This window comes from Leptopilina heterotoma, unplaced genomic scaffold, assembly GCF_015476425.1.
Source record: "Leptopilina heterotoma isolate Lh14 unplaced genomic scaffold, ASM1547642v1 Lhet_66, whole genome shotgun sequence".
Taxonomy (NCBI): Eukaryota; Metazoa; Arthropoda; class Insecta; order Hymenoptera; family Figitidae; genus Leptopilina; species Leptopilina heterotoma.
The window spans coordinates 399,829-427,572 of NW_025111153.1; the positions used below are offsets into that span (position 1 = coordinate 399,829).

Below are 27,744 nucleotides of genomic sequence, written 5' to 3' on the forward strand. Positions count from 1 at the left end.
GATTTTTATTAAAATTTTTGAAAAATAATATAATTGTTTCGATGAAAATTTAAATTCTTTGGAGAAATTTTATTTAGATTGTATATTGAAAATAATTGAATTTTTGCTAAGAATTTTATTAAAATTTTTGAAAATAGTTGAATTTCGTAGAAGAATTTTATAATTTATAAAGAGAATTGCATTTTAGACGAGAATTATTATTGTCAGAAATGGAAAAGTGGAAGGTTTTTTATCAGAATTTTTTTTTCTTGAAAGAACTATCAGAGATATAATTGACAGTATATAAATTAAATCTGTTCACATTATTTTTAAAATTATTTGATTTTAATAAAATAAAAAAAATTATTTTCGATGATTTTTTATTTTTCCTTTTTTAGAAAATAAAAATTTTGGAAAATCTACCAATAATTCGGAACAATGGAAAATTTATTTTTTAAAAATGAGGGACTAATTAAAATTATCCAAGAAGTTGAATTTCAAATGAATTCTATGCAATGAATTTTTTTGCTTTAAAGGTCTATTTTTTTAAATATAGAGAAAAAAAAAGTTTTTTTTGAACACTTTATGTTTATTTATTTTTTCAGAAATTTTATTTCTTTAAAACACTTGAAAAATGATATTTTCATTCTTTTAATGTCATTAATAAAGAAAAAAATAAATGTGCATTTTGAACAACAAGTTTATAAAGTATAATATAAATAAAATAATGAAATATCAACAATAAATTACATTTGATGACCTCTCAACAATGAGTATCGATTATTTACATCGTGAAATGAAGTTGTATCTTCAGGTTCTATTACTTGTGTATTTTCCACGCCATTTTTACCTTTATTACGCTTTCTTCGTCTACGCGCACTATTCACTTTATTATCTAACGCATCCTGATTCAAAAGTCCTTTAATATGACTTAAAAGTCGATTAAATAGCCTCAATAAAGTTGGTGAATTTTGCAATTGATGTAAAACATAAGCGTCAATGTCATTTCTTCCTTTGAAATTCGTGTACAAATTATAAACCAACGTACCGTTAAACATCTCAGAAATTCTCGTTTGCTGATAAGGATAACCCAAAAGTGCATTAAGATGTAAACTGTGCCTGAGAGAAATTTGAAACTGTGCAAATGCGTGGACAATCGATACATTAAATTTCTTCGCATTCAGCAATAGATGTTGATTGATTTCGAAATTATTCAAAAAAAATGGCGCAGCCAATAAACAATCATCGGGCATAACTTGACAATACGCTTCATAAACCGTTAAATTCTCGTCTAATTGAACGTGCGATTGATGATTTTCTCTATTGTAAAAAATCATTTGTATCTGTTGATCGAATTGTTGATGAAAATATTGCTCGGAACGATGAAAACCAATTTTACTGTCAATCACACCAAAAAGCATTGCATAGAGTAATGAATACAAATGACAATTTGTTCCCGATGGTTTCTCCTGTTGTGACATCCAAAAAATAACAGTCGCCACATAAAGTTGCCATTCAGTGGGAATTGTGGCGAGGGCACACTCGGGAATGCCAAGTGTTTCGTCAAACATTCGCTTACGAATGACAATTGGAAGTTTGCGTAAATTAAAGAGACTTGGCAATTGGCTGCCGAGAATATCACTTTTGGCTTCCAATTTATTGACAATTACATTTTTTCCAGCACCTCGACAGAGATAGGACAGTGTATCGGGACCTTGAAGATTCTTTGTCAATAAACTATAAATGAGGCTTATTATTTTTGTACAAATTTTTATTGCCGCTGGATAGGAGTAATCTTCTATTTGCGGTGGGCAAACATAAAATCTTCTTGTCAGTATGTCAATAAAGTAGGAAGCATAATTTCCCATTTGGAATTCTTGAATAAACCAATCAGGAGCGACTTTTTTTATGTTTGGATTGTAACGGAATTCCGGATCGTCTTCTACAGTTTCTTCGTCATCTGGATCGACGATATCTGTAGATAAATAAAGAAACTTTTAATTTTTAATATGAAACCACTTAAAAATAATGAATAATAATAATAAACACAGTTAAAAAATAATTTAAATATTCCACAAAATTATTTTTTTAATCATTTTTTGTGAAGCGTTCTATGGTCATAAAATAAAATCACTCAGAAAATATTTTAACCCTTTTTGAATTTTTATTTTACTGAAAAATTGGTAGATTTTGAAATTCATGTATAATTTTGTAGAATATATTGTTTTGAATCCAGAAAAAAATTTCTAAATAAAGAAATTGATTTTCATAATTTTTGAAGCATTTTTTTTCAAATCTTTGTTTTTAGGCTGAAAATGCTAAAAAATACTATTATTATTCAATTTTTTTATTTGAAAATTCATTTGTTTATTTTTGTAGGTAACTAATTTCAGATCATAATTTTTATATATAAAAAATAAAAAATATGATAAAATTATGGCTCTAAAATTAGTTGGAAAAATAAACAAATGAATTTCCAAATAAAAAAAATTGAATAATAATGCTATTTTCTAGCATTATCAGTCTAAAACAAAATTTTAATTAAAAAATAGTGCTTCAAAAATTATGAAAATTATTAAATCTCCCATGGATTTCAAAATCTACCAATTTTTCAGTAAAATTAAAATTCAAAAATGGTCAAAATATTTTCTGACCTATTTTATTTTTTGACTATTGAATTCCTTATAAAAAATTACCTTAAAAATAATTTTGTAGAATATTTAAATCATTTTCTTGATATAATTAAAAATATCGATGTTTTTATTCAAATTTTGACCATTTTTCTTCAAAGACATGATTATTTAATAAAAAAAAATTGTAGTAAAATTCTTCAAATTATAAAATTTATTTCTATCAAATTTGATAAACTTTTATCATTTTAAACAATTTTTCAATTAATTACCTTCGAGAATTCAATTATCTTCAAAAAAATTTCAATTAACATTTTCAAAAATCTGTTTTTAAGATTTTCTGAATTAAATTATTGAAAATTTGAATAAAGTTCCTTGAGAATTCAATTATTTAAAAAAGGAAACTTTCTTTCGTCTAAAATTCAATTTTAAGAAATTATGATTGTACGAAAATGTTTTAATTGAATATGTATTAAAAAATTTCAACAAATTACTAACAAATAGCAAATTTAAAAAAAGATAAATTTAAAAAATTTTTGAAAGATCTAAATTGTTTACATTTTTTAATTAAAATTATTTCAAATTAAAATTTTTAATTATTTTAATTCGAAACCCTATATGAAATCAAATATTTCTAAAAATTTTTACTACAACTCTTTCAATATTCAATTACTTTCTAGAATTTTTAACTAAAATAATTCTTCTCTAGATCAATTATTTTCAATGAATTTCACTTTTCATTTTTTTGAGAATTGAATTTTTGAAAAAAGCAGAAGAAATTTCACTTAAAAGTGTTTTTAATTTCGATTATTAAAAAAACTATATTAATAATCGTTGTATTCTGGTAATCTTTTCGCAGTTTGTTGTTTGCATTTATTTATTTTTGTTTTAAATAAATAAATAAAAATAAATGAAAAAAAAGTATTTGAAACATTATAATTTTTGTAAGATATTTGAATTCTCGAAAATAATTTTAAAAAATTAAAACAATTGGAAATTGTCAAATTTCATAAAAATAAATTTAAAATTTTAAGAAATTTTATTTTTTCACTTTTAAAAATTCTTCTCTAAACTAATTATTATTTTGAATACTTTCCAAAAAGTTCTTTGTGAGAATTGAGTTATTTATTAAATATAAAAATTTAAGCTTCGTGGTTTTTTTAAAATTTTTTAAGGCAAAAAAGACATTTTTATGACAAAATTCTGTTTTAGGCTTTAAAAGAGTTGAAAAAAAGGAAAACATTTTGTCAACATTTGTGGACGTCCACATGAAAAGGGCCCATTTTAGCACTATTGGAGTTATCTATATGGGCGTATTCCTGGCAAAATTTGGAAAATTTTGAGTGGTTAAGACCACTTTTTTGGTTGAAAATTCGCTGAGTTACGGAATTTCAAAGTTTAGAACGCCAAAAACCTCATTTCGAGAAAAACGGAATTAAAGATTGCCATACCAACTAATTGTTGTATCTCTGGTTCTTCTTGGAAGTTATTCAGATAAGAATTGTTTCCAGTTCAGGGCACCTTGAAGATAAAAAACCAACAGGTTTTAAATTTTTAAAACCATCCCCCCTCCTCTTAATTTTGAAAATACGAAAAACCGACAATATGGGGCCTTTTCTAAAAAGGACAGTTTTTCTATTAAAAAACCATTTTTTTACAAGATTAATGATTTGGTACAATTTCATTGTGTCATTTGAAGAAAAAAAATAGATATTAAACTTATTTAAAATTTTTTGACAGTCCGAATTATAAAAAAATTGACGCAATAACCAAATTTTCATTTCGACAATTACGAAAAAAAGATTTTAACATTAATATCTCTGGTTCTTCTGGGAAGTTATTCAGATAAAAATTGTTTACAGTCCAGGGTACCTAAAAGATTAAAAAACAATAGGTTTTAAATTTTTAAAACCATCCCCCCTCCTCTTAATTTTGAAAATACGAAAAACCGACAATATGGGCCCTTTTCATGTCGACGTCCACATTTATTAAAGCTTTGACGGCTTTGACTATGGTTATTTTTCAAAATTATAAAATCAAAATTTGGCATTTTATACCAAAAAAATTTCATTTTGTTGCAATATGTGAAAGAAAAGTCGAAAATAAGTGAAAAATACTATTTCTCTTTATAGTAATTTCAATTTAATAAAAAATTATGTTTTTAAAAATTCTCTCAATTACAACTTTTTTCATTTAAAAATTCACTCTACTGAATATTTGAGTTGTAATAATAATTTGTTTATAAGAAATTTTTCGTACTTAACGAAATTAACTTGTTATTCTCACCGTTTTCCAATTTCTCGCCATCGTCCGAATCTTCCTCAGGACGAAGATTTTTAATATCACCTTGATACTTGAAAGGTTCTTTTTTGAATTTTCCCTCCATTTCCGCAACATATTCCACTGAGAAACCCAGGGAAATAAGTATCTGTGGATTCGATGTCGTGTAAACGTTAACAATCATTTCAATGATTTCTAAAATTTTTGGCCGCTTTTCGACTGGGAGTCGTGCGAGAATTTGAGCGATAGCATTGTGAACAGTGTGCTTACTCAGCCAGAGCAGTGTCGCTTCGATTCGTCGTTGCTGATCGTTGTAGCGCAATTTCGTTATTTTCGGTAGTCGCAGGTGATCGAAAAATCCCTTGAATGTTCGACAATTCACGTAATCGTTGCCAAGTAAAGTTGAAGCGAGAGGAAGATGTAGACGCTCAAGGCCAGGAAATTGTCTCCGGAGAGAATCCACTCTGTAGATTTTGCAGCGTTTCACGTAACCAGTTCCTCGGCGATTTTGAATTAAGAATGGATCCAGAGTATTGAATGGAATATACATCACGTCGTAAATATAAAAATCAGAATCGAAACTCAACACCGGACAATTTAAAATTCGTGCCACCGATGCTATCTCATCGTCGGCCTCAAAAAGAGTTTGAACGTATTTCACGCCTTTCTTCGACATTACTTCCTTGAAAACTTCCTTCATTAGAAGCGGAAAAAATTTGTATTCCCTTTGAGTTGTTGGGTTGTAACCGAAAGCCGATCCTACCTGAAATTAAATTTCAAACTTAATGTATATTTTTAAAGTTTTATGATAAAAAAAAAAAATAAAAAAAAAGGGTAAAAGCGGAAGTAATCGGACACTTAAGGAAACGATTGTAAATAACGCAATTTTTAAAATTAAAACTTAAATTAAAACAAAAATAAATAAAATTTACGACTTTAAAAAAACACATTATCTATTTAAAGAGTTTTTCACGATTAAAAAAAGTATAATTAAGCTGAAATACTTAAATAAAGATAAAAGGGCATATCTCTAGAACCTTTAACTTCGATATCCCTCGAATAACTTCATCAAAATTATTTTCATCATTTCAATTTAATTATTATTTTCTACAATTTTTAACTAAAATTTTTCTTTAAATCAATTAAAATTAAAAATCAATAATTTTTAAAACAGTAATTCTTTGAGAATTTTCAAATCCATTTGTTTACAAATCAATTTTACGAAATTTCATCGATTATTCGGAAATTCTTCAATTAAATATTTAGAAAATAAAAATTTATAATAATTTCAAAAAAAATTAAATTAAACCTTAAAAAAAATTAATCTACAGAATTGTCAGTTAAAAGTGTGAAAAATTTAAATTTTCAAACATTTTAATTTGAAACTTTTCAAAATTCAATTATTTCTAAAAATTCACGATAAAATGCTTTTAATATTCAATTCTAATGTAAAATTTTAACTGTAGTTTATTTTTAAATCAATTTTTATTAGAAAATTTTACGAGAATTCAATAATTTATTTATTTTACAATAAATTGAATACACAAATTAATAATTTATTCAATAAGAATGTTTCTAAAAATTAAATTTTCATAAAGAATTTTATCAATAAATTTTTAAATAGTTGAATTCTTTCGATGAATTTTAATAAAAAATTTTAGAATAATTATATTTTTCTAGGAATTTGATTAAAATTGAATTAAAAATAATTGAAATTCTGCGGTTTTTATTATTTATGAAAATAATTAAATGTTTGCTTAGAATTTTATCAAAATTTTTTTAATTAATTAAATTGTTTTTGAAAATTTTATTAAAATTTTCGATATTGAAGATAATTGAAGTGAGGAAAATTTTTGAAAAAAATGAAATTCAGATAAGAATTTTATTACTTTTGAAAATAATTGAAATTTTGACGAGAATTGAAAAAAAATTTAACATAATTGAATTTCTGGGATGAATTTTATTACTTTTGAAAATAATTGAATTCATAAAAAGAATTTTATTTTTTACGAAAATGATTGAATCTCTGTAAAAAGTTTTATTGTTTAAGAAAATAATGGAATTATTGCCAAGAAATTTATAAATAATTGAATTCTTGTGATATTTTTATTATTTATGAAAATAATATTAAATGTTTGCTTAGAATTTTATCAACATTTTTTTTAAGTAATTGAATTCTTTTGGGAAATTTTATTAAAATAGTAGATATTGAAAATCATTGACTTGAGGAAAATTTTTGAAAATAATTGAAATTTTGTCAAGAATTTTATTCAATTCTTTGAAAATAATTGAATTTTGGAGAAGAATTTAATTATTTATATAAATAAATTGAAATTTTGACGAGAATTTAAAAAAATTTTTGAACATAAATGGATTTTTGGGAAGAATTTTATTACTTTTTAAAAATAATTGAATTTCTGCAATTATTTGTAACTTCTTCAAAATTTAATTTTTTTAGTGTTATTAACTAAAATTCTTCTACGAATCCATTATTTTTAATAATTAATTAAATATATATATATTAAAAAATTGAACTAATTTCAGAAGAATTGGAATTATTAAAATTTTTAAAAAAATCTAAGTTGTTTAAAATTTTTAATTAAATTCATTCAAAATTGAACTTTTATAAAATTTCAAATCAAAACCTTTTGAAGTTCATCTATTTGTAAATTATAAGTTATTTAAAAAAAATTTTTGAAAAAAATTGAATTGTAACAAAAAATTTCATTAAAATTTTTGAAAATAATTATTAAATTCTAATAAACAAAATATATCACAACTTTTTTAAATAATTGAATTCTTTTGAAAAATTTTAATAAAATTTTTAAGACTAATTTCACGTTTCGAGAAATTCATTTAAAATTCTATTAAAAATAATTGAAATCCCGCGAAGAGATTTATTAGTTATGAAAATAATTGAATTTTTGCAATGAATTTCATTAAAATTTATTTAAAAATAATTGGATTCTTTTGAAAATTTTTATTGAAATAGTAGATATTGAAAATAATTGAATTTTGATAATTTTTTGAAATTAAATAATTTCAAAAAATGTCGACCTTTCTACGAAGAATTTTATTAAAATTATTTTGAAAAAAATTCAATTGTAACAAAGAATTTCATTAAAATTTTTGAAAATAATTAAATTCTTTCAAGAAATTTAATTCAAAAAATGTTTAAATTTAAGAAAATGGACGTGACTTTCTGAAAAAAGCAATTTTTTCAAAAACCCCGATCGTTTTTTTCATTACTTTCCAAAAGTGTCATGATCGTTTTCCAAAAGAATTTATCTGGGTCTGAAAAAGAATAAAACATTATTTTGATTATTGTTTAAAATTTGTCTTCACTAATTTTATCTCATTCTTTATTTTTACGTTAGTGTTTTATTTCTGGAATAAAACACTGTTTTGCCTTTTTTTACAAAGTTATTTCTGAAAAAATAATACAATGTGAATACAATATTAATAGAAATTTCATTGAAATTAATTTTGAGTAAATGATAAAGTTTAGAAAGTTTCTTGATTCATTGTAAATTAATATTTAAAGACTCTTATACTCAAAAAGATTCATTAACTTGTAGAGATTTTAGTGAATTAAAGAGAAAAAAGATGTTATTTTTTTATTTAATTATAAACGGGTAATTAAATATGTATAGAAAATAAACGATTGCTTAACTAACAAAAATTTTCCAGTTTAAATACAATAATGAATTTTTACCTTATCCCTAATTCGTTGACGAACTGTCAGGATTTTCTTTTCCTCGCAACCGCCATCAATGAGAACTAATGGGGTTATGTTGCATTTTTCAAGACTGTCGAAAAAATCACAAATTGTTCGTGCAAACTTATCGTAATCACCTCCGAAAGAACAATTGCATTTTGCACATCGAATGTATAATTGGGAGACAAGAGCATTGCCATCGATGACAATGTAGGTATCATGAAGTTCAAATGGTTTTAAATGCCAGTCTGATCTTTGGGCCATGTACGTTGCCAGTCCTCGAATTCCCATTTTTCATAAGTTTTTTGTATTAATCTTATGAAATTTCACTCGAATTCTCAATGTAAAATGAAAATCATAATTGGAATTAGTTTTTTTTCTTATTATTATTTGTCACTTGGAGTAATCAATTCATAGGGTATAGTTCTTGTTTTGCTAGTGCCTCTGTGTTTATTTATTTCAACTGCACAGAGTTGCCACAGAATTCAAGAAGAAAAAAATCATGGCAACGTGGCAACATCGCGTGTACCAATTACCAAATGACATCTTTATTTCTAAACTAATTTTTCAAATCCAAATTCACCATTGCTTATTAAAAACTATCAAATAAATTGAACTTGGTATTCAATTTATTATCATTATACAAGTTACAAAATTTTTTATTTTCAAATATGAATTTTTTTGAATAATTTTAGATTCAAACTTTTAAAAAAATTCAATTATTAATTAATTTACTAATTACATATTCTTGTTTATTAATTTCAAAAATTTTAATAAAATTCTTCGCAAGAATTCAATTATTTTCGTAAATACCTAATAACATTCTAAGAATTCAATTATTTTTATAAATAGGAAAATTTTTTGCAAAAATTCAATTATTTTTAAACAAAATTTTAATAAAATTTCAAGAACGTATACAATTATTTTCTAAAATTTTAATAAATCCTTCGAAACAATTCAATTATTTTTTTAAATAGTAAAATCTTTCCAAAAATGCAATTATTTTCAAAACAATTTCACGAAAGAATTCAATTTTTTTTCTAATTCGTTATAAAATTTTTCAAAAGAATTCAATTATTTTCTAAAATTTTAATAAAATTCAATAATTAAATCAATGTTTAATTTCAATTATTAACAAACGCGATTATTTTCCAAACTTGAAAGAAATTATTCATAAAATTCAATTATTTTTAAAGTTTTTAATTAAAACTAGTAAAAAAACTCCATATCATTAAAAAAAAAATTCAAAGAAATTTTTTAAAAAGAATTTAATTGGAATTTTCAAAAATTTGAACAATCGAGAATTCAATTATTTTCCTAATTCCTAAATAATTAAATTCCTGGGAAGAATTTCATTAAAAAAAAATGCAGGTGAAAAATTTTGTTATTTTTTAAAATAATTATTTTGATTCTTTTAAAAAATTTAAAAGAAACATTTTTTTAAATATAATTGATTTTTTTAAGGAATTCAAATTAAATTTTTTAGAATAATTAAATTTTTTGAGCAATTTCAGTAAAATTTTATTAAAAATAATAGAAATCTTACAATGTTGATGACATTGACAACATTGCAATGAATTTTATTATTTATGAAAATAATTGAATAGTTGCAAGGAATTTTATTAAAATTTAAAAAAAAAATTGAATGTTTTGTGTGGTATTTTATTAAATTTTTTTTGAAAATAATTGAATTTCTGAAAAGTCTTTTATTATTTATAAAAATAATTGAATTTTTGCGAATGATTTTATTAGGATTTTTTTAAATAATTGAATTACCATGAAGAAATTTATTACTTTTAAAAATAATTCAATTCTTGTGATGAATATTGTTATTTATGAAAATAATTGAATTTTGCAAAGAATTTTATTGAAATACCTCAAAATTATTGAATTTTTGGAAATAATTTTGTTATTTATCTTTAATAATTGATTTTTTTTTGAAGAATTATTTATGTAATATAATTGAATTCTTGGAAAGAATATTATTCAAATCTAAAAGAATAATTGAATTATTACAAAAATGTTTAACTTAAATTGTATTTAAAATAATTGATTACTTTCGAACAATTTTATTAAAATATTTGAAAATAATTGAATTCCTGTGAAAAATTCTAATATTTTGGTAAAAAATTGAATTCTTTCTATGAATTTAGAAAAAAGCATTTTTTTTAAATAATAGATTTTTTTGAGGAATTAAAATCAAATTTTGAAGAATAATTACATTTTTTGATCAATTCCTGTAAAATTGTATTAAAAATATAATTGATATTCTCTGCGATGAATTCTATTATTTATGAAAATAATTAAATAGTTGCTAAGAATTTTATTAAAATTTTAAAAAATTATTGAATTCCTGCAGAAGAATTTTATTATTTATAAAAATAATTGAATTATTGCGAAAAATTTTATTAAAATATTTAAAAAGAATTGAATTTCTGTGAAAAATTTTGTTATTTTTTAAAATAATTGAATTCTTCATAAGAATTTTATTTAAACATTGTTTTAAATAATAAATTTTTTCGAAACATAAATAAATATTAATAAATAAAATTAATAAATTTAATTAAATTTTATCAACATTTTTATTTTAAATAATTTAATTCTTGTGTAAAACTTTATTTGTGAAAATAAATAGAATTTTTCGATTAATTGATTTAAAATAATATTAAAAATATTTGAAATTCTTCGATGAGTTTTATTATAATATTTTCAAAATAATTGAATTCTTGCTTAGAATTTTATCAAAAATTTTTTTAAAACATTGAATTTCCATGAAAAATGTTAATATTAGTAAATAGCATTAAAAGACCTTATGGCATTAAAAATTTGACAATTTTATTTTTAATTTGATATAATTATAAAATTATATTATATTATTATAAAATTGTATTATTTTGATCAAATTTGAAATGGAGAGAAGGGGTGTTTAACTTAAAAAAGAATGTCGCATTGAAAAATATAAAAAAATGGTTTCAGATCTAATTCAGGGGTATAGGAATCGACATAGAAATCTACTTTTAAATGAAGAAAATTTGTTGAAAAATATTGCTGTTTACTCTCCAAAAACGGTATCGGAATTGTATGATATTATCGATGGTCTAAAAAAAAGTTGCGGAAATCATCCAGAGGTAATTTTTTATCAATGTACAATAATTTATTTATTTATTTATTTACATAATCTTTCCCGCAGTCCAAGATGGACCATACATGGGTTACGAAAAAAAAATAAAATTAATTATTTAACAATACTTAAGTCTAAAAAACAAAAAATTAAATTGATAGTAGAAATTGAGAACGACATTGACATTGACACTTCTAAAAGTGATCAGATCTTTCGCTCGCAGAATATTTAAAGCCACCAAATTTCTGATTTGATTTTGCAGAGTATTTATTTACTTATTCTTATAAATAAAATAAAAGTGAAATTTTTTTCAGATTCGTCTCTTGATTGTCGATAGTTTATCTCATTTAATACAATTTTCCAATGATTCCTGGCATAGAACGAGAACCTATTTTTACACATTAAAATTACTAAGAGATTTAACTCATTCAAATATCGCAGTAATTGTTACAAGTGAAATGAAAACTCAAATTCAGCATGAAGAAAGAAATTTTCAACTTGTCAGTTCAGGCGGTGATGTCACAGCCAATCAAATGAATCGACGACTGTTGCTTGCTCGCAGAAATCAAAATGAATTTGCAGCGAAAATTGTGAAAGCCCAATCCAGACAAATGGCAGTATTACCATTTAAGGTATTTTTCTTTTAAACATAATTTTTCGAATGCATTTTTTTTTTTTTTTTTTGGTTTCTTTTATCAATAAAACAGGGCTCGAACTAGGTCCATAAATCTCGTAAAGATCCGTAAATTTGCTTCCAGTCCGTAAAAGTCCGTTTTTTTTTAAAAAAAGGTCCATAAAGTCCGTAATTTGATTGAGAAAAGGAGGAAAAGTTCGTAAATTGTACGAGATAATTTGGAGAATTTTAGAGAAATTACAAATGATTACAGAAATTCAATAATTTTCAAAAGTAATAAAATTCTTCGCAGAAATTCAATTATTTAAAAGATTTAAAAAAAATTCTCTTCAAAATTTCAATAATTTTTAGAAATAATAAAATTCTTCTCCGAAAATTCAATTATTTTCAAAAATTTTAATAAACTTCTTGTCAAACATTTAATTATTTTCATAAAATAATAAAAATTTCACAGGAATTCAATTATTTACAAATTTTCTTTAAATTTCTTCGCAATAATTCAATTATTTTCATAAATAATAATATTCTTGCCAAAAAATCAATTATTTCAAAAATTTATGTTAAGAATCTTTGAAAGAATTCAAATATTTTGATAAATAACAAAACTCATTGCTGAATTTCAATTATTTTTAATATACAGTTTTAATCAAATTTCTCGAAAAATGTAATTATTCTTAAAAATTTTATTAAAATTCGTCAAAAGAATTCAATTATTTAAAAATTTGTTGATAAAATTATTTATGAGATTTGAATTTTAAGAAACATTCAATTATTCAATAAATTATTTTTTTGCATTACAAATTATTGCACAAATTTACTTATGTTCAAAAATAATAAAATTCTTCTTATGAATTCAATTATTTTTAATACATAATTTTAAACAAATTTCTTGAAAAATTTTATTATTTTTAAAAATTTTGTTAAAATTCGTCGTGAGAATTCACTTATTTAAAAATTTATTTGATAAAATTCTTTACGAGCATTCTATTTTAAGAAACATTCAATTATTCACTAAATTATTTATTTTTGTATTTAAATAATTAAATTCTAGTAGAATTTTCTATATATAATAAAAATTTATTTAAAAATGAATTTTACTTAGTTAAAATTTTACATAATAATTGAATATTAAGAGCATTTAAGGATAAATTTTTAGAAATAATTGAATTTAGAAAAGGTTTAATATTTAATTTTAAAAATAGGCAAAATTTTAACTAATATTTTCAAAAATTTTCTACAATTCAATGATTTTCAATATCTACTATTTTAATAAAATTTTCTAAAAGAAGTCAATTATTTAAAATAAATTAAATTATTTACCATAAATAATAAAAATTCCACAGGAATTCAATTATTTACAAAATTTTTTATAAATTTCTTAGCAATAATACAATTATTTTCACGAATAATAACATTTTTACAGAGATTCAATTATTTACACACATACTGAAACTCATCGCAGAATTTCAATTATTTTAAATACAATTTTAATTGAATTTCTCTAAAAATCTAATTATTTTTAAAAATTTTATTAAAATTCGTCGTTAGAATTTAATTATTTAAAAGTTTGTTCATAAAATTCTTTATCAGAATTGAATTTTAAAAATTATTCAATAAATTATTTCTTTTTCTTTTTAATTAATTGAATTGTTGTAGAAATTTCTAATAAAAATTGATTTAAAAATGAATTTCAATTAAAAATTTTAGATAATAATTGAATATTAAAAGCAATAGAAATATTTAGAAATAATTGAATTTTTTGAGGAATTGAAATTAAATTTTTTGAGCAATATTCCAGTAAAATTGTATTAAAAATAATGGAAATCCATTGCAATGAATTTTATTATTTATGAAAATAATTGAATAGTTGCAAAGAATTTTATTAAAATTTTCAAAAATAATTGAATGTTTGTGTGGTATTTAGTATTTTATTAAATTTTTTTTTGAAAAGAATTGAATTCCTGAAAAGCATTTTATTATTTATGAAAATAATTGAATTCTTGCGAACGATTTTATTAGCATTTTTTTTAAATAATTGAATTTCCATGAAGAAATTTATTACTTTTAAAAATATAATTGAATTCTTGTGATAAATATTGTTATTAATGAAATAAATTGAATTTTGCAAAGAATTTTATTAAAATACCTCAAAATAATTGAATTTTCGGAAATAATTTTGTTATTTATCTTTAATAATTGAATTTTTTCAAAGAATTATTTATGTATATAATTGAATTCTTAAAAAGAATATTATTCAAATCCAAAATAATAATTGAATTATTACAAAAATGTTTAACCAAAATTGTATTTTAAATATTTGATTTCTTTCGAACAATTTTATTAAAATATTTGAAAATAATTGAATTCCTGTGAAAAATTATAATATTTTTGTAAAAAATTGAATTCTTTCAAAGAATTTAAAAAAAACATTTTTTTAAAATAATAGCAATTTTTTTGAGGAATTGAAATCAAATTTTTAAGAATAATTATTAAAATTAATTTTTTTGAAAAAGTTTAATTGAATTTTTTTTATATTATTTGACGTTTTTATTTTCTAATGTAGTATATTTAATTGAAAAATTTACGAATAATTGAAATTCGTAGAATTGAATATTGTAAACAAATGTATCTGAAAATTTTTCAAGTAGTTTCTCGAACATTAATTGCTTTAAAGAAGAATTTTAGTTAAAAATTCTTAAAAATAATAATTGAATTGAAATGATGAGAATAATTATGAAGAAGTACAATATTCTTATAATATATAAAATAATAATTTTATTAATTTGCCATCTTTAATTAATTAATTATTATAAAAAATGAAATGTCCGGAGACTCGGAGTTATCGATATCTTCATGTTTTATAGTTATGATAAAATTTAATTTATAGTTTTTTTTAAGTAAAATGTTCTCTTATTTGACTCGGACTGGTTTAATTTTTATCAGAAATTTGTCCGTAATTTTTCATTTTTGGTCCATAAAGTCCGCATATTTTTTTATTTTTAAATACTTTCACTGATTCGAGCCCTGATAAACACATATTTATTATTTTCTTTCTTTTCTTCAGATCACATCAGATGGAATTGAAGATTCACCTATTTAGCATTCTTAGTAAATTAAAAATAATTTTTAAAATAGATATTTAAAATATTTTTTAATATGTGGGTAGAAAAAGAGGTATTAATAAACAATTTGGAAAATTGTGTTAATTTCTTTATTTGCATTTTAAAATAATTTTAACATTGACCCGTGAACATTGCTTTACGGAGTTTCAATAAGAAACAAACCGATTGTCAATAAATAATATAATTTTGCTTTTCTGTAGAAAATAGACGTATAATCTGAAAACAGTGACAATAGCAAACTTACATAAAAAAATATATTTATATATATATGTATATACTAATGTGTATAAGATAACATGAGAAAAGATTTGAAGCCTATTTTATAATATTTGAACACTTTTTTTAATCTTTTTATCGAGCAAAAGAAAATATTCAATTTTTCTTAAGCACCAGATTTTTCATTTAATTATAGTTTAACATTTTTTTTTTTTATAAATCAGTGCGTCATCAACTATTATTAAAAATAACAATGACTTGTCAATAAATCATTTTAAAAGAAAAAATCATTATTTTTGATAATTAAACTTTTATAAAGAAACAAAAATTCTATTAACATTTAATATTTTTTACAATTTGACAAATAAAGAAACAATTTTTACAGATTATAAATAATTAGACAAAAATCTCTTTTTACTTGGTTCACATTGACTATAACATTTTGAGGTTGAAAAAAAGTAATAGAAATATTAACAGTTGAATGAACAATCAAAGATGCACTATTCATTGTTAATTAATTCTATAAAAACGAAAAAAAATTAAAATTTAAGTAAATGCCCTGTCTTTTATAAGAGAATAAAGAACAAAAAATTTACAGATATGTAATTAAATTAAATTTTCATTGATTTTTCATTTATCTGATCGCTTTGCTCTTTTAAGTTTCAATTTCAAGTCGATTAATTTCATTAGAAGCGTTTTTAAAATTTATGTGTAGAATTGTCAAAAAGACGATAGGAGATTCATTTGATTTTAGGCAGTGCACCAACAAAGCGAGCGACACATAGGAAATTGTCAATTATTTTTTTTCCACCTTAAGGTGTGTCTTTCACGAGACTGAGAAGAGCTCTTTTGTAGTTACCAGATGTGTCACCCTAAAGAAGAAAACAAGTTTTTTATTTAATTTCCATTCTCATCACATGAGAAGCTATTATATTAATAATAAAACTATTTAACAAATTTTTCAGTTTTCAGTTGAAAAGTTTCAAATAATGTCCAATTTTATTATTTATTTTTACAATTAAACAAAAATTCAGAAAATAGAGAAAATATATTTAAAATGAAGGAAAAATAAATAAAATTAAAATTAGAAAAAGAATGAAATATATGTAAAAAAAAGAATGCAAACATAAATAGTAAAAAGAGAAAATAATACTCACTTCAATGAAGCTCTCTAAATCTTTTCCATAAACAGTACTAAATGCTTTCTTAATATCGCCAAGATCAATTTCACTTCGAGAAACGATAATTCGAATCAGAGTGCGATCCTTGGTTCCAAGTCCATGCATACTCGCATGAAGTCTCTCAGCGAAAAAGCCAATCTTAGACTTGACGCATTTTACTGAAAAATTAAAGAAAACAATTATTAATAAACAATTTGATAATTTTTGTTTCTAAGGCTAATATTTTCTTTTAATTAGTAGAAAATATTCAAATTTGTAGTTTTATTACTATTTTCCTTTGTAATATAATATTTAATATATTATTAAATATTCAGGCATCACAGTACACCTTTTTTCCTCAAAAAAGGTGAAAAGGGAAATTTTTTTCCTCAAAAAAGGGATAAAAATTAATTTGTTTATACAACTTGCATATATAATTTCCTTGACTTTTCCTTGATTTAAAGACGAAATTTTGACTTTTTCCCTAAAGAATATTCTGCGATTCAGTCTAAAAATGATTAGATACTCAAAAAAATGTTTTATTACATTTATTTACGAATTTCTTTAACTGTAAAATTATTCGAAAACAACAATAACTGATTTTTAAAAAAAAATATTTAATCATTATTATTTTTCCATAGGAATTAAGATTTTCAAAACATTCAAATTCAAATCTTTTTGAAATTCAACGATTTATGAGAATATTATTATAAAACATGAAGAAAGTGATCACTTTCTTCATGTTTTATAATCATTAAAGATAATCGAGTTATAAGATAATTATTTTTTACTATAAAAAATATTTTTACTGTAACTTCTTCAAAATTATACTCATCATTTCAAATCAATCAATATTTTCTAAATTTTTTAACTAAAATTTTTCTTTAAATCAATTATTTACAATAATATTTTAAAAATTCTGAGAATTTTCAAATGTATTTGTTTACAATTCAATTTTACGAAATTTCATCGATTATTCAGAAATTCTTCAATTAAATATATATATTTGAAAATAAAAACTTGAAATAATTGCAATTAAACTTTTTGAAAAAATTAATTCTACAGAATTGTTAGTTAAAAATATGAAAAATTCAGATTTTCAAAGATTTCAATTTGAAACTTTTTCAAAATTCAATTATTTCTAAAAATTCACGTTACAATGCTTTTAATATTCAATTATAATCGAAAATTTTAACTGAAATCCATTTTTAAATTAATTTTTATCAGAAAATTCTACTAGAATTCAATTATTTAAATACAAAAATAAATAATTTATTGAATAATTGAATGTTTCTTAAAATATAATTTTTAAAAAGAATTTGATCAAAATTATATTAAAAGTAATTGAAATTCTGCGATGATATTGTATATAATTGAATTTAGGAAAATTTTTGCAAATAATTGAAATTTTGCCAAGAATTTTATTAAAATGTTTGAAAGTAATTGAATTTCTGCGAAGAATTTTATTATTTTTTAAAATAATTGAATTTTTGCAATTATTTGAAACTTCTCCAAAATTCAATTTTTTTTTCAGTGTTTTTAACTGAAATTCCTCCATAAATTTATTATTTTTAATAATTAATTAAATATATATATTAAAAAATTTAACTAATTTTAGAATTATTTAAATTTTGAAAATTTTTCAAGAAATGTAACCTTTTTAGAATTTCTAATAAAATTCATTAAAAATTGAAATTTTATAAAATTTGAAGTTAAAATCTTTTCAAGTTCATCTATTTATGAAAATTGTAAACGAAACTATTTTAAAGTTCAATTAATTTTCAAATGTATAAATAAAATTATTCATTAAATAATTTGTTCGTTATAATTTTATGATAGTTCTTCAAGAATTAAGTTATTTAAAAATAAATTTTTGTCAGAAATGGAAAAAATTGAGGGTTTTATATTAGAATTTTTGTTTTTTCTAGAAAAAACTATTATTAATAATATTTGAATTATTTGAATCATTTGAATGTTAATTAATTATTTTTCTAAAGGTCTGCATTCTGTTGAACGAACCACCTTAAAATTTATAAAATTGTTTATACGATATCTATATTATTTAAATTATTAACATAAAAAACATATTTATATTATGTTGTGGTGTTAATAATCTAAATCAGATATAAAACGCACTGAATTCTATAAAATTGAGTCTAAATTTTATGCGATTACACTTTGAAAAAAATTTCAAAAAAAGAAAAACTTGTTTATTTTTGATTAGAAAAAGGTGAAAAAGGGGACAAATCAGCAAAAAAGGGGAAAAAGGTGACAAATCGTCAAAAAAGGTGAAAAAGGGGACACAATTGAAATAAGAGGACAAAAGGGGAAAAGGGAACCAACTGTGATGCCTGAATATTACATTAATTAAATTATTTTATTAGAAAATATTTATATTTATTAAAATATTCATTATATTAATTAGAGGAAATTAATTTATTATTATTGTAAAAATTATTGCATAAATTTCTTACCAATTCCAAGAAGACCTTTCTCAATAGAGCCGGAGAATTCTTTCTTAATTGCTACATCAATATCATGTCCAGCGAGTTTGTCATATTCCAAAAATGTCTGACGAAGTTGTTGATAACTGCGATTCACCAAAATTTGATTGAATTTCGATTCATCTGTTCCCCATTGTTTTTCACCTGGGAAAAATAACGAAAATTGATTAACTTTTTAATATATAATTTATTTATATTGGATACGAAATCGTAGTTATTGCAAAAAAAAGAAAAATGAAGAATTATGTAAACTGGATAAAAAAAATTATTTTCATATGGTAATTTTTTTTTTTGCTTACCGGCTTCATAAAGAGCCTGTGCGTCTTCAGCGGCCTGATTGTGATCGACGGTTTGATTTTCATCCCGATTGGCCTGAGTCAATGAAACCAAGAGTCGTTTAAAGTGTCCTGAGGTATCGCCCTTCAAGTCATGTTCCAAAGTTTTTCCATAAACTGTAAAAAAAAATCAAAATTTTTCTTTTAAAAAACAAATATTAGACATAAAAAAAGTTTATGCAATCAAAATAAGTGTAAAAGATCATTTCTAAAACTAAAAACTCATTTTTAGTACTTTGTGAATTTAATTATGTAATTATAAAAAAGAAACTAAATTAATTTAATTTTTCTTTTTTCCTGATTTCGAGACAAAATTTTGTCTTTTTCCTAGATCCTAAAGAATATTCTGATTCAGTCTAAAAATGATTAGATACTCAAAAAAATGTTTTATTACATTTACTTATGAATTTCTTTAATTGAAAAATTATTCGAAAACATCCATAACTTCTTTTCTAAGTAAATATTTAATCATTATTTTTTCATAGGAATTAAGATTTTTTTTAAATTTCAAATTCAAACCTTTTTAAAATTCAACAATTTGTAATAATTAAAGACGACCTAGAGATAAAATCATTATTTTATATTATAAAAATATTGTTACTGTAACTTCTTCAAAATTACTTTCATCATTTCAATTCAATTCTGATATTCTACCATTTCTAACTAAAATTCTTCTTTAAATCAATTATTTTTAGTAATTTTTGAAAAAGTTCTTTGAGAATTTTTAAATCCATTTCTTTACAATTCAATTTTACGAAATTTCATCCATTATTTGAAAATTCTTAAATTAAATATTTAGAAATTAAAAACTTGAAATAATTTTCAAAAAAATTGAATTAAACTTTTTCAAAAAAAATTAATTCTACAGAATTGTCAGTTAAAAGTATGAAAAATTCAAATTTTCAAATATTTTAATTTGAAACATTTTCAAAATTCAATTATTTTTAAAAATCCACGCTATATTGCTTTTAATATTCAATTATTATCTAAAATTTTAACTAAAATTCATTTTATAAATCAATTTTTATTAGAAAATTCTACGAGAATTCAATTATTTAAATACAAAAATAAATAATTTATTGAATAATTGAATGTTTCTTAAAATATAATTTTTAAAAAGAATTTTATTATCAAATTTTTAAATAATTTAATTCTTTTGGCGAATTTAAATAAAATTTTTAAGAATAATTACATTTTTCGAGGAATTCGATTAAAATTGTATTAAAAATAATCGAAATTCTGCGATGAGTTTCATTATTTGTGTAAATAATTGAATCCCTGTAAATATGTTATTATTCATGAAAATAATTGAATTACATGAAAGAAATTTTTAAAAAATTTGTAAATAATTGAAATCCTGTGAAATTTTTATTATTTATGAAAATAATTAAATGTTTGCGTAGAATTTTTTCAAAATTTTTTTAAGTAATTGAATTGTTTTGAAAAATTTTATTAAAATAGTAGACATTGAAAATCATTGAATTGAGAAACATTTTTGAAAATAATTGACTTTTGTAGAAAAATTTCATTACTTTTAAAAATGTAATTGAAATTTTGATGAGAATTTAAACAAATTTTTTTAATATAATTGAATTTCTGCGATTAATTTTATTACTTTTGAAAATAATTAAATTTCTGCATTCATTTGTAATTTCTCTAAAATTCTTCTAAAAATCCATGATTTTTAATAATTAATTAATTATTATAAATTAAAAAGTTTGACAATAATTTCAGAAGAATTAAAATTATTAAAATTTTTCAAAAATTTAAGTTTCTTAAAATTTCTAATTAAATTCATTTAAAATTAAAATTTTATAAAATCAAGAAATAATTATGAAAATAAAAATAAAATCCACAAAAATAAAAAAAAATGTGAATTCAATATAATTTATAGAATGATTAAAAATTGCAAATTATTTAATATTACTGAAAATATTAAATTAAAATTAAAATATTAAATTAAGACAAACAAAAATAAAAACTTCAAAGAATTTTAAAAAAATTCAATTAAACTTCAAAAAAATTAATTTTACAGAATTTTTTCCTATGAAAAGTTCAGAGTTTCAAAGTTTTTAATTTGAAACCTTTTTAAAATTCAATTATGCTTTTAATTTTCAATTTTTATCTAAAATTTTGACTAAAATTCATTTTTAAATAAATCTTTATTAGAACATTCTACTAGAATTCAATGTATTTAAATACACAAATAAATAAGTTACTGAATAATAGAATGTTTCTTAAAAGTGAATTCTCAAAAATAATTTTATTAAAAATTATTAAAATTAAGTGATGAATTTTACTATTTATGATAATAATTGAATTCCTAAAAAGAATTTAATTTTTTATGAAAATAATGAAATCACTGTAAAAAATTGTTTTATTTATAAAAATAATGGAATAACTGCGAAGAAATTTATAAAAAATTTGTAAACAATTGAAATCTTGTGAAATTTTTATTATTTATGAAAATAATTTAATGTTTGCGTAGAATATTATCAAAATTTTTAAAAATTCTAAGTTCTTTACAATTTCTACTTAAATTCATTCAAAACTGAAATTTTATAAAATCAAGAAACAATTATGAAAATAAAAATAAAATCTACAAAAATAATAAAAAATGAGAATTCAATGTACTATAGAATGATTAAAAATTGCAAATTATTTAATATTATTGAAAATATAAAATTAAAATTAAAATATTAAATTAAAATTTCTAATTAAAATACCAAGAGAAAAATTAAAACCGGAAAATAGAAAAAAAATGTCCACATTAAAATGGAACAAAATTAATGTATTTAAAATGCTAACAGGTATTCAGCATCACGTATCATCAATTGACTATCTCGTAAAAGTGATGACATCATATTTGCTAGCATTCTTATAAATATAGAAGCCTACTCACTGTCCTTCTTTTCATATGTACGTTTAATGACTTCAGTGCAATCTCTTTTAAAAGAAAGAGGAATTACAAACTGACTCATTTTGCTAGAAGTCGTTCAACAAAAAAAAGGAAAAAAATATCTATGATTTGTTTACTTGGAATTCCTGTTATAGGAAAATTATTAAAGAAAAATATTAATCAAACTCTAATTTTAAATCATTGATTGGAAAATACAAAAGAAAATTAACTGTAGGATAATATTTAACTAAAAAATTAAATTAAATTATTAAATTAATATTTAACTAAAAATCAAATTAAATTATTAAATTAGTATTTAACTAAAAAGAAATTAATTTTAAAAACTTAAAATCTATACTTTTATTAAAATTCAATTTTAAACTTAAAAATTTAATACCAATTTTAAACTTGAAAATTTAATATCAATTTTAAACTTAAAAATTTAATAACAATTTTATGCTTAAAAATTTAATATCAATTTTAAGCGTAAAAATTTAATTTCAATTTAAAGCTTAAAAATGTAATATTAATTTTAAACTTAAAAATTTAATATTGATTTTAAACTTAAAAATTTAATATCAATTTTAAGCTTAAATATTTAATATCTATCAATTTTAAAAATAAAAATATTAAATGCTTACTTTCGACAAATTTTGTTAAAATACTTGCTAAAATTGTTGAATACAAAACCAAAATTCCTCAAAAAAATAAAAAAAAAATGAAATTTTCTGAAAGGGAAATTTGTAAAAATATCTTACGATTTTCGTAGAAAGTGGCAATCGTGCGAATTCCGTAGTTACTGAGGGTGCAGAGAATTTCAATAATTGCTTCCTCGTCGGTTCCAAGTCCAGCGACAGCGTCGTGCAATTCTTGGGCATAATAATGTGGCAACGGTGTCATAAGAGCGACAATTACATTCTCCAATTTACCGCTGAGGGCACCTTTCAAATCGCTTATCAAGTCCTTGCCATAGAGGGTTTTATAGGCCTCGGCGATCTCGAGCCGTTGAACGATACCGCGATGAGTGAGGATGTCGATGATGGCCTTCTCGTCCTTCTTCATCGCCTTCTTCAACGTCTCTGCGTCAACATTTGCGTTGAATGGCTCCGCCGGATAAACCGTTGGTGTGCACTACAATTTTTTTTTGTTTTTTTGTTAGAAAAATCAGGATGGTTATGAAAATTGCAAATTTAGAAGTTTATTTCTGGCTCTCACAGTTTTCTAACAATAAAAATTGGGAATAAATTATTTTCTACAATTTTTAACGAAACTTCAACTCTAAATCAATTATTATTATTGTTTATAATAATTTTCCAAACTAAAGTACTGGAAAAAAATTGAATTCTGGAGAAGTTACAAATTATTGCAGAAATTCAATTATTTTCAAAAGTAATAAAATTCTTTACCGAAATTCAATTTTTTTCAAAAATTAATAAAATAATTTATAAATAAATAATAATAATAAAAAAATTAATAATAATAATAATAATAATAATAATAATAAAATTTTCCAACAGAATTCAATTATTCAAAAAAAAAAAATGTTGATAACATTCTAAGCAAACATTAAATTATTTTTATAAATAATAAAAATTTCACAGAAATTCAACTATTTACAAATTTTTTATAAATTTCTTTCAGGAATTCCATTATTATTTTTATAAATAATACAATTTTTTACTGGAATTCAATTATTTTTATAAATAATAAAACTCTTTTTTGAAATTCAACTATTTTCATTGATATAATAATAAAATTCATCACTTAATTTCAATTATTTTTAATACAATTTTGAAGCGAAATTTTCGAAAAAATTTGTTGATAAAATTCTTTTTGAGAATTTAATTTTGAGAAACATTCATCTATTCAATAAATTATTTTATTTTTGTATTTAAATAATTGAATTCTCGTTGAATTTTGTAGTAAAAATTTATTTAAAAATGAATTTCAGTTAAAATTTTAGTTAATAATTGAATATTAAAAATGTTATTAAAATTATAAAAATAATTGAATTTTGAAAAGGTTTCAAATTAAAATCTTTGAAAATTTGAATTTTTCATACTTTTAAACTAAGAATTCTGTAGAATTAATTTTTTTGAAAAAGTTAAATTGAATTTTTTTAAAAATAATTTCAAGTTTTTATTTTCCAAATATTCAATTGAAGAATTTCCGAATAATCAAAATTTCGTAAAATGTAATTGTAAACAAATAATGTAAAAAAATAATTGAATTCTTGCAACGAATTTGTATTACATTTTTTTTTTAAATAATTGAAATCCTGTGAAGAATTTTATTATTTATGAAAATAATTGAATTCTTGCAACGGATTTTATTAAATCTTTTTTAAATAATTGAATTCGTTTGAGAAATTTTATATTAAAATAGTAGATTTTGAGAAAATTTGAATTTCAACGAAGAATTTCATTATTTGTGAAATGTAATTGAATTTTTGCAAAATATTTTTGAAAATAATTACATTTTTCTAGGAATTTTTTAAAAAATTGTATTAAAAATAATTGAAATCCTATGAAAAATTTTATTATTTATGAAAATAATTGAATTCTTATAACAAATCTTATTGTAATTTTTTTAAATAATTGAATCCATGTGAAAAATTGTATTACTTGTAAAAATAATTGAAGTTTTAAAAAAAAAATTAAATTGTTTACAAAAATTTTAATAAAATCCTTCGAAAAAATTCAATTATTTTTGTATATAATTTCAGAAAACGAATTAATTTTTTTTTGATGAATTACTTTTTTCGAAACAATATTTTAATACTACAATAATTTTTTAGTAACCACGTTTCATTCATTTTTATTTTTAAATTTACACTTGAAGATTTTTCATTAAAATTCTTGAGGAGAATTTAATTATTTTCAAATTATTGTCAATTAAAATTCGTTCAAAAGTTGATTTTAAATTAGATTTTACAAAATTTGAATTATTGAAAATTTTTTTAATTGTATATTTCTAAAATTTAATTAGAAAAATTATTTTATTAATTATTTTATTTATTTATATTTTATTTTTTTATATTTAGGTTATATTTTAATAATTAAAATTTTTTGTAAGCTTTGTCCATAGTTATCTTTATTAATTATTAAAAAATAAATAAATAAATGCTGAGATTTTTACTATTGAATGTTAAATTATGAAAGAAAATTTGAAAACATAATTTGGTTAAATAAACAGAGCAGTAAACCCAATTGCCTTGAATAAGTAAATAAACCTATATAATTTGAAATCCTGTTCTTGGAAAAGTTGCATAATTTGCACTTGAAAAATGTTACACGATACGTCCTTGGGAATCCAGTTCCTATACAAAACATAATTTCATCTTCCATATAAAAATAAAAATAAACATAAAAAAATATTCTAAACTACGAAATTAATAACTATTTACTTAACACAATTTAAATTTAGCTAAAAATTAATTAGAACTATGTACTGCAATTATTAAGAAACCCAGAATTATAATTTTTAGTTTTAATTATTAAAATTTTTTAACTTAACTAATAATTCAACGAAATTAATAATTCAATAATAATTAAAAATTGTATTTAATTAATTCTTCCTTAATAAAATTTTTATTTAAAAATATCGAAAAGAACTGTTTTAATAAAATTAAATAAATAAATATAATATAACATATAATAATATTTAATATAAACAAAATATAAATAAAAATAAATAAAATAAAAAAAATTAAATTAACTGTTTCGAAATTATTTAAATCATTTAAAAATATCGAAAGTCAGGAGAAATGATTTAATAGATTTTAATTCTCTTTCGCAACTATATTTAAAACCCATAAGATTAAAAATAGAAACAAAGTTTTCAATTTTCAGTGTGAGTTTCAATAAGAACTATGAGAATAAAAATTTTAAAATGAAATTATTTTTTTTTAATTATAAATTTTTTATTTATTTTTTAGTTTCTATGAAGAAATTTTTATGTGGAAACTTAAAAAAATATTATACTATTATTATTATATTATTATTATTATTATTATTATTTTTCAATAATAGAAAAGTAGAAAAGATAATTTTTACTATTAGGTTATAAAATGACGATTTTACTTTTTTTTAATATAAAAAAAATTTATTGCTTTTCAATTATTTAAAAATGCATTAGATTGTTAAAAAATGACATCATCGATTCAAATATAAAACATTACTAAAGAAACTAAAGAAATTAGCATTAAAAATAAAGGAATATTTTATTTTCTAACCTAAATAATAAGGGTAAATATTTACATTTTTTTTCCGAAAAATTATATATAAAACATGGGAAGAATTTATTCATACACTAGAAATGTGAAAATTTCTTTTATTTTTTTAACTTACTTTGAATGGATAGTATTGTTGTTGTGACATTCTGATTCCTGGATTTGTTATTCTCAAATGAAAACACTAAGAACAAGATTGAATTGCACGAGTAAGTTGGAGAGATGAGAAAATAAAATTCTTTGAATTTAGAAAAGGAAAGTTGAATTTCTTTTTTCTCTCTAATTATTTATAGAGAAACTGTGTGTAAAAACAATCGATCGATGATATTCAACTTGTTAACACTACGACGACCGGTCACGCAATGCTAAAATGACACAAGACCAAGACGCTTGCGGTGACGCCCACTACGTTTCTCACACTTGAAATCTTTTCGAGTAATCACAGTATTTATAAGAAATGACATTACACTCGCCCTTAATCACCTTATGAAATTTTGCCTTAGGATGCACTGACCCCAATTACGATATCACTAAAGTTAATTGTCTCATGAAAATAATCATCTTTTGAAATACATTTTAAAATATTAAAGAAAAAAGAAAAATTTTTCTGATAAACGACAAAATAATGAAACTACTGTCAAAAAAACCGGTTCAGGGCCGTCACACCTTCTATAGAGAAATATTCCGAGACTATTTTAATTTAGTAAAAATAGTTCAATTTTCTAAAAATTCGAAATTTTACTAATTCTTAATATTTTAGTTTCGCATTACTATTTACTTAAAATTATAACTATTTATATAATAATAAATGAATTAATTAAATAAATAGATAGAAAAGAAAAAATGTATGAAAATAATAAAATCGTTATGGAAAATAAAATGTATTCAAATAAAAATTTTTTCAGTTTATTTATT

The 27,744-nt window shown here is 20.9% G+C and overlaps 3 protein-coding genes across 3 annotated transcripts in view; 1 reads left to right on the plus strand and 2 right to left on the minus strand.

The window, feature by feature from the left end:
- Positions 1-15,563, plus strand: part of LOC122510046 (DNA repair protein RAD51 homolog 3-like) — a 50,545-nt gene extending 34,982 nt beyond the window's left edge. The window contains exons 5-7 of the mRNA XM_043624431.1: positions 11,584-11,735; positions 12,043-12,360; positions 15,427-15,563. Of these exons, the coding sequence (XP_043480366.1) occupies positions 11,584-11,735; positions 12,043-12,360; positions 15,427-15,462 (506 nt within the window). The 3' untranslated portion in view covers positions 15,463-15,563. The remainder of the gene's footprint in view (positions 1-11,583; positions 11,736-12,042; positions 12,361-15,426) is intronic.
- Positions 662-9,079, minus strand: LOC122510042 (protein asteroid). The gene is made up of 3 exons (XM_043624427.1): positions 8,605-9,079; positions 4,896-5,652; positions 662-1,954 (listed from the first exon to the last, which is right to left on the minus strand). The coding sequence occupies exons 1-3, from the start codon at positions 8,896-8,898 to the stop codon at positions 726-728; spliced, it is 2,280 nt and encodes a 759-aa protein (XP_043480362.1). The 5' UTR covers positions 8,899-9,079; the 3' UTR covers positions 662-725.
- LOC122510044 (annexin B9-like) lies at positions 15,560-27,461 on the minus strand. The gene is made up of 6 exons (XM_043624429.1): positions 26,948-27,461; positions 23,357-23,729; positions 19,664-19,816; positions 19,335-19,508; positions 16,858-17,039; positions 15,560-16,572 (listed from the first exon to the last, which is right to left on the minus strand). The coding sequence occupies exons 1-6, from the start codon at positions 26,975-26,977 to the stop codon at positions 16,513-16,515; spliced, it is 972 nt and encodes a 323-aa protein (XP_043480364.1). The 5' UTR covers positions 26,978-27,461; the 3' UTR covers positions 15,560-16,512.
- Positions 27,462-27,744: the final 283 nt, after the last annotated feature.